Below are 8,893 nucleotides of genomic sequence, written 5' to 3'. Positions count from 1 at the left end.
TTGTTTTACGTCCCCTTCCTAGTACACTATTGATAGTCAGCCATGTTTGTTTACAATCTTTACTATATTCTTGAAATTTATCATTAAAGTATTTTTTTCGTGCTGCCCTCACAAGGCGAGTATACACTGCATTATATTCTTTAAATCTAGATTTAGTTTCCTGACAGGGTTTCCTCAACTTTTTATTAAACAATTTGGCTTTACGTTTTCTCGATATTATCAGTGCTTCAGACATCCAAGGGTTAAAAGGTCTATTTTTTCTGTAAGGATTTACATTTTTTTCAGGATAAGAATGAACAATGATTGGGTTTGAGCAGGATAAAGAATGAACAATGATTGGGTTTGAGCAGGATAAAGAATGAACAAGAATTGGGTTTGAGCAGGATAAGGACTGAACAAGGATTGGGTTTGAGCAGGATAAGGAATGAACAAGGATTGGGTTTGAGCAGGATAAAGAATGAATAAGGATTGGGTTTGAGCAGGATGAGGAATGAATAAGGATTAGTTTTGAGTTAGACAGGGTATGAGTGGGACTGGCTCATGGGTTGGATAAGGAATGGTTTAAGTTTCTCTAAAATTAGCGGTTACAGAGAAATAGCTGTAATGGTTTGAATACAAATGGTTTTTAGTTCGCTCTGAGTCTGAGTCTTTAAACCGAATATGAAAGCCAAACTAAATTTTCTTTTTTTATGCTTCACTCCTACAAAAAAAAAAAACAATTCAAATATTAAAATATTTAATATATAATTTAAATTTTTTTTCTAGAATTGCTTTTCTTTTCCTCCACATTCTCCTTTCTCTCCTATATTGTATTCATCTCTCCTTCCATCCTTCCATCCTTCCTATTCTTATTCTCCATATTCTCCTTGCATCCTCTTGTATATACTTGTACTATGCGTTCTTTCTTCATAAACTCTTTGATCCTATTTTCCTTGTATGCTCTACTCCTTAATGCTATTTATTCCTCCTTCCTTTCTTCCTATTCTAATCCTCCATATTCTTCTTGTATCCTCTCTCTGAACTCCAAAATCTACAAATCTCGCCTTCCCTCCTTCCTATTCGCATTCTCCATATTCTCCTTTTATCCTCTCTGAACTCCTAAATCTACTAATCCATCCTTCCCTCCTTCCTATTCGCATCCCCCATATTCTCCTTGTATCCTCTCTGAACTCCTAAATCTACTAATCCATCCTTTCCTCCTTCCTATTCGTATCCTCCATATTCTCCTTTTATCCTCTCTGAGATGGAATTTAAAGAATTTAAGCCGCGGTTTAAATCCGCCAAAACCCGGTTAAAATCAAGCGCCGGTTTAAATCTTGAAACATTTCATACAATTTTAAGTGGAACCAACCATATTTAAACCGCGGCTTAAATTTAAACCGCCGCTCAAATTCATTAAATTCGGCCACTGAACTCCTAAATCTACTAATCCATCCTTCCCTCCTTCCTATTCGCATTCTCCTTGTACTCCTATTATTTAGTCACACACGTAGAATATTAATTAACCACGAAACGTTAAGATATTCATAAGAAATCTTGCACTCCTTGATTTAATGCTTAAAATCCAAGAATAACTTGTCAGGACGAATTCTTTATGGGTTCGGGTAAAATTAATAGTTTCTCAGGGCTAGCCGTGGAGTAAGGATGACACGGAAAGAGAAAGAGCGTACAATTTTTTATTTTTTTATCTGTTTATTCCTTGTAAAGTAGAAAGTTGGTTTATTTTATATTGAATCTGATATTGTGTGTATGGTAGAGAGATAAATGAAATCTAATGGTCAAACATTCCACAGTTTTCTATTGATATTCAGTAAACATCTTACATTCAATTTATATCCTATATATACAGCACGTTGGATACATATTGGTTGGATACACTATATATTCTCAGGATAGTACTACTCGTATCCTATATATACAGCACGCTGGATACATATTGGTTGGATACCATATATATTCTCAGGATAGTACTACTTCTATCCTATATATACAGCACGCTGGAAACATATTGGTTGGATACAATATATATTCTCAGGATAGTACTACTTCTATCCTATATATACAGCACGCTGGATACATATTGGTTGGATACAATATATATTCTCAGGACATGACTGCTTGAATCCTTTATATATATATATATATATATATATATATACAGCACGCTGGATACATATTGGTTGGATCCAACATATGTTCTCAGGATATTACTACTTCTATCCTATATATACTGCACGTTGGATACATATTGGTTGGATACGATATATATTCTCAGGATAGTACTACTTCTATCCTATATATACAGCACGTTGGATACATATTGGTTGGATACACTATATATTCTCAGGATAGTACTATTTATCCTATATATACAGCACGTTGGATCAGGACCAGAACCAGGACCAGGACCAGGACACGAACTAGGACCAGAACCAGGACCAGGAACTACTCAAAATATATATTTTAAGTTTACCCAACCAGACATCAAACTGTCTTCAACCTATATATGTATATTTCAAGTTTACCCAACACAGGATCAGGATCAGGACCAGAAACTGGACCAGGATCAGGACCATACCAGGACCAGAAACAGGGCCAGAAACAGGACTAGAAACAGGACCAGAAACAGTATCAGGACCAGGACCAAGACCAGGACCAGAACCTAAATATATAGTTCAAGTTTACTCAACCAAGCATCCTACTGTCATAAACCTCTATATATATATATTTCAAGTTTACTCAAACAAGCATCTAACTGTCATAAATCTCTATATATATATTTCAAGTTTACTCAACCAAGCATCTAACTGTCATAAATCTCTATATATATATTTCAAGTTTACTCAACCAAGCATCTAACTGTCATAAATCTCTATATATATATTTCAAGTTTACCCAATTAAGCATCTAACTGTCATAAATCTCTATATATATATTTCAAGTTTACTCAACCAAGCATCCAACTGTCATCAACCCTTATATATATTTCAAGTTTACTTAACCAAGCATCTAACTGTCATAAACCTCTATAAATATATTCCAAGTTTACTTAACCAAGCATCTAACTGTCATAAACCTCTATAAATATATTTCAAGTTTACCCAACAAAGCATCTAATTGTCATAAACCTATATATATATATTTTAAGTTTACCCAACCCTGAGATGCTCAGAATTACAAAAAGTTGTCTCGAAAATATTTCAATTTTCGTAAAATTTAGAAGAAAGTTTTTTATTTGGTTTCTCGTCGATTTCACAGTAAGTATTAACTTTATTTATAGCATTTTTCTTCGAAGGATAACCCTGAAATCTCTGATAAAATTATTTTATCATGACATCTTCCAGAATTTCTTCAGTTAGTTCTGTAGAATCATTTCTGTGATTTTGCTGCAGTGACAAAACTAATGCGAGTAGAATTTATTCACGATATTTTTGAATTAAATATTGATCAACCTGATCTTATTCATGAAGGATTATGTTGATTATCTCATTGAACCTTGAGTCAATAAATCGACCTGGAGAAACAGTATGGTTCCTGTGTATCCAGCATATATCGGATACTAGGGAAACACTTCAATCTATCTGTATGTTTCAGATCTGATTACTGAAGAATATGATATCTCTCATCATGGTAATATTTAACCCAGCTGCATATTGGAATAATAAAGCCGTTAAATTAGTTTAAAATATTCGTAGAACATTCAAGAATGGATGAAAAATATTTTAAGTGCATTTGGTAAATTTACAGAATGGTGTTCCAGAAAAAGAACAATGATAATTTTTGCAACGGTCCCCAACAAAAGTTGTTTAATTACAGTGATTACTCATTACAGTCGCATTCGACACAATACTTTTGTAAAGGGAATTTAGTGTCCATGTTTTCTTTAACGGATATCAATTCTCTAATTGGTTTCATGAAAAATATTGAGCAAGTTTTTATCATAGTCTCAGAAATTAACACTTAAAGGAGGTGTTCACGAAAAATGAAAGGGGGTATAGGTCTACGGCGAAAAATAAGCGCTTTTGATCGCTACTAATCTTAATTCTATCTGTTGCGTCTATAAGGAGAAAATTGTTAAAAACGACTCACACCGAAGAACGCAGCGTCCATACAAATTCTGAAAGATGCAACATTCAACTCGGATCGTAAACAAATCAATTTATTTCTAAACAAATGATTCAGATATTACAGACAATAGTCATCGATTATTTTTCGACGCATTCGTATATAGTTAGTCGTTTTTATCAATGTTCTCCTTATAGACGCAACAGATAGAAGTACTATTAGTAGCAATCAAAAGCGCTTATTTTTCGCCGCAAGCCTATACACCCTTTAATTTTTCGCGAACACTCCCTTTAAAGGAACTATAGACGTAATTTTAAATTACTCTCCATTTATCGAGTGACATATCCGATTCACTATGGTCCCCCTTAACCCAGTATCTGAGCGACATTGCGGAAGATATAATCGTAATTCTATCTGGAAATCTGGGATTTTTGACAATGTCATTCTTTCTATAATCCTGGGGCAAAACAAACCGCGATTGAAAATAATTAATTTTCAGATTAGTTTAGCTCAGCAAATGGTTTAAATGGAACAGTTGTAAATCAAAGGTCAGTTTAAATTACGTCCACAGTCCCTTTAAAGCGCTAAAAGATAAAATGAACATACAGAATGAAAATTAAGGTAGTAAAAAAGATTACCTAATTTAGTCTGAATTAGTTTAGAAGTTGAATTATATTTGTTTTGAAGTAAAACAATTGTAATTAAAGTAATTTGGCGGATTCCCCATTACATTTACAAGTTTGTAACTTAATCTATTTAATTATATATAATATAGGGTTCTTCCTCAGTTGATTAGTTTAAACCAAAGCAAACACAGCCAGAGATCGGAACTTTTGTTTAAATTGGCGCTAAGCTATAACATCCGAACTTGATATCCACAGTGAAACTTTTGATTTAAAGGGACTAATATCGACATTTAGAAATATCCAGGAGGAATTAAATTAATCCATCGAACCTCAAAAGATACCAATTAGAGATATCTGAAGCTAGGGATTACCAATTGAAAAATTCTGTCCTCAGAGCTGGGAACTTTTGAATGGTGGATATCGGGATTAATGCTTGATCCACTCTTTTTCTTAATCTCTAGATTAAATATTGCTTGTTCTCTTCTTGTATTTAATCTCCAGATTAATTAACTGATCGGGATTAAAGGAAAAATGAAAGGGGGTACAGGCTGAAAGCTAATCACTTTAGCTCTTGATCGCGACCCATGAAAGTTTTATCTGATGTTCCTGTCTCGAGAAATTGACATAAAACTGTGTTTAAATTATATGAAAATTCATATATGTAAAATTTAGAAAATCTGAAACTTAAATCATGTGTCCAATGGCAGAGCAGTATACTGGTCACGTGTCTCCGCCTGTGTCACGTGACCACTTTACTGCACTGCCATTGGTGGAATTTCTGGTCAAGTAATATGGACTTATAAATAATTTTATGAATTAAATCTATTAAAAATAGAAATTACAAATATAAAATTAGAATTGGAGTAAACGTAAGTTACAATTAGCATTCTCTGGGATATCATCGTTTTCAGATTGGTTGCTTACTTGCTGAATTTGATCTATCTAAACCCACTACTTTTATACAAAATTGTATATATATTAATTTTCGTATAAATTTGACAAGTTGTATATCAATTTCTCGAGATAGGAACATCAGATATAACTTTCATGGGTCGCGATCGAGAGCTAAATTGATTAGCTTTCAGCCTATACCCCCCTTCATTTTTCCTTTACAGTCCCTTTAAGGATATTCCATTCAAAAGTTTTCAGCTCAGATTATATAATTCTCTGAAAACAGAATATTAAAAAACTGAAATAATTCAATTAAAATTGAATCATCATGATATAAGGCGTATACTCTGTTCTGTGGCTGTATATTAATGAAGATTTTTTGAAGTTAGAAAAAACTTTCGTTGTATTTTCAAGTGACCTTTTAATAAAAGAGGGACATCCCCGATTCACAACGGTAACCCACATTTTTCGTCAGAAACCCTTTGTTTTAGGGTACCGTGCCGTTGTGAATATGACATGCCTCTCTTTTAAATGAATTGTCACTTGAAACTTTACGACTGAATTCCTTTAATAAATCTTACAATTCAGAATGAAAATATTGAAAATCATATCGTTGCCCATTTTTATGAAAGGAACTGAGTTTTACCACAAATTATGATTTTACACTCGCTATATCTTTTCAACCTGATGGTATAAACCTTTGATATTTCAAACTATCATTATTTGATCTAAAATGTATCATAGTTTGAAATATCTAAGGTCTCCGACAATCAAATGCAAAGATCTAGGAAAAAGAAAATCAGAGTTTGTGACAAAAACTCAATTCCTTCCATTTGAAAAATCTAAATATATCATAATTACATTTTTAAAACAAATATCTATAATCTTTCTGTCAAAGGAAACTGTGATAAATTGAAAAATATGGAAAATAAAATTTCTAAATCGATGAATACATATTTTAGATTGTTTGAGAATGATGCTAATATATTTTGCAAGGAGAGGATCAGAGAGCAAGGTTCAGATGACACATATCGGAGCTAAATCAATTCTAGGATTCAAGATGAGTATGGTGAGCAAGGATGAGGATGGTAGGGAGGGAGGGAAAGTATAAAAGAAAATAATTGTCTGGGAGATTGAGCATCACGTATGGAGAGAAAGAGGGAGAGGGACGAACTACAAAAAATTAAGAACAGAGGGTTCCAGGACAATTAACAAACGCACAATTAAGAGAAGGAGAATTTTTTTTTAAAATCCCGTTTTCGTAAATTCAATAGGTCCTCTCTCTTTGAAGACCGTTAAACTGACCATGTTAAACGGTTAACTCTGAAACTTACCCTCCCCCCCCCCCTCAACTCATCCCAGGAATATGTAGGGTTAAGATAAATTAAACGTTGGTAATATTCATTTAGAAATGTAAACACATGAGTGATAGTATTGTAATGAAGCATATCGAGGCAAGACGGAGATCATTGGAATTGTGTCCGAACCTCAAGGTTGAAGAGCGGAGTAATCTTATTCACCAGGTATTCAAGTAGGGGAGAAGGGACAACCGCATTATTTCTACATTCGAATCATATTCTCCTCATTTATTCAAACGGCCACATTTCCCAAGATTAGCCCATTTAAAAGAGAAAAAAGCATGGATGTTGTTTCGGAGGTGTTTCGGATGAGAAAATGTGGAGAATGTGGTTTGGATGTATAAAAGGATGTGGTCGGCCTTCTCCCCTCGCTCAAGGGTTATCCAGATTCGGGATTTTTTAAAATAAGGATAAAAAAATGTAAATTTAATTTATACTCTAGGTAGAAGAGGCGGGGAAATATCTGAGGAAGAGGTTGAGAATTATCCGTCTTTGCTCAGATAACTCTTGGGGTGCAGGCAAACCACACGTAATAACTCTTGACATGCAGGCAAACCACACGTAATAACTCTTGACTTGCAAGCAAACGACACGTAATAACTCTTGACGTGAAAGCAAACCACACGTAATAACTCTTGACGTGCAGGCAAACCACACGTAATAACTCTTGGTGTGCATGCAAACCACACGTAATAACTCTTGACATGCAGGCAAACCATACGTAATAACTCTTGACTTGCAAGCAAACGACACGTAATAACTCTTAACGTGCAAGCAAACCACACGTAATAACTCTTGGCGTGCAGGCAAACCACACGTAATAACTCTTGGTGTGTATGCAAACCACACGTGATAACTCTTGCACTGCAGGCAAACCTTGGGGCCCTAAAAACCACACCAGAAAACTGGTTCTCTTTAGAAACATTTAAGCAATTAGATGTTTAATCTATGTATTGTGTTTCCTTATTAATGCTTATCTTTACATATCATGCACTTATTAAACAAATGATTTGTATCTAGATAACAATTCAAAAAGCTCTACCGCCCTTTTTTCAGGGACACCCTGTATTTTTATGTCTTTATTACTTATATTTTTATTTATTTATATTTATGTGTCTTAATACTACTACTTTGTGATCTTAATTTGAATTTAAAATTCTGAAAAAAGTAAAACTTTTTCTTGTAATTGTAAAACCGATCTTACTGGAAAAATAAAAGATATAAAACATGATAAAAACTGATGGCTTAAAGGATACTAATTTCCAGTTATTGATGAAAAATTTCACGAGCTAAGATTTAAAATCTACTTGAACTAGAGAATTATTCAGTAGAAGGAGGAAATTGTAAGGAATTTTTAAAATTTATTTCTCCATAAAGTGTGTATACTGTTTAGTTGTGAATACTACGATAATGTTTATATTTAATATATTCAATGAATATATATTTGAAGGTTAATATGACATACATTTACAATCCTGGCCTTACACACGGGCCAAGAGCATACAGAATATTTCAAAATTCTCTTCTTTCCTCATCCCTACCCTCTAACTCATCCCTCTCCCTTTCCTCATCCCTACCCTTCTCCTCATCCCTCTCCCTCTCCTCATCCCTACTCTTCTACTCATCCCTTTCCCTCTCCTCATTCCTCTCCCTCTCCTCATCCCTACCCTTCTTTTTATCCCTACCCTTCTCCTCATCCCTACTCTCCATCTCATCCCTTTCCCTCTCCTCATTCCTCTCCCTCTCCTCATTCCTACCCTTCTCCTCATCCCTATCCTTTACTCATCCCTATCCTTGGCTCATCTCTATCCTTTACTCATCCCTATCCTTCTACTCATCCCGCTCCATCTCCTCATCCCTATCCTTTACTCATCCCAATACGTCTACTCGTCCCTTTCTTTCCCCTCTGCTCATACCTCTCATCCCAATCATTCTCCTCATCCCTACCCTTCT

At 34.4% G+C, this 8,893-nt stretch overlaps 1 protein-coding gene across 1 annotated transcript; it reads left to right on the top strand.

Moving 5' to 3' along the window:
- Nucleotides 1-6,548: 6,548 nt before the first annotated feature.
- LOC111708566 (uncharacterized) lies at nucleotides 6,549-7,973 on the top strand. Its single transcript, XM_023481987.1, has 3 exons — nucleotides 6,549-6,651; nucleotides 6,992-7,105; nucleotides 7,383-7,973. Exons 1-3 carry the CDS (start codon nucleotides 6,556-6,558, stop codon nucleotides 7,503-7,505), a joined length of 333 nt encoding a protein of 110 aa, XP_023337755.1. The 5' UTR covers nucleotides 6,549-6,555; the 3' UTR covers nucleotides 7,506-7,973.
- Nucleotides 7,974-8,893: the final 920 nt, after the last annotated feature.

Source organism: Eurytemora carolleeae, unplaced genomic scaffold (assembly GCF_000591075.1).
Source record: "Eurytemora carolleeae unplaced genomic scaffold, Eaff_2.0 scaffold38, whole genome shotgun sequence".
NCBI lineage: Eukaryota > Metazoa > Arthropoda > Copepoda > Calanoida > Temoridae > Eurytemora > Eurytemora carolleeae.
This window is presented reverse-complemented; position numbering and strand designations above follow the sequence as displayed.

Coding starts and splice junctions, on each gene's coding strand:
- LOC111708566 (XM_023481987.1), top strand. CDS start 6,556: ATGATGCTAATATATTTTGCAAGGAGAGGATCAGAGAGCAAGGTTCAG. Junction 6,652..6,991: donor TAGGATTCAAGATGAGTATG/GTGAGCAAGGAT, acceptor ATATTCATTTAG/AAATGTAAACACATGAGTGA. Junction 7,106..7,382: donor GGAGTAATCTTATTCACCAG/GTATTCAAGTAG, acceptor TTTATACTCTAG/GTAGAAGAGGCGGGGAAATA.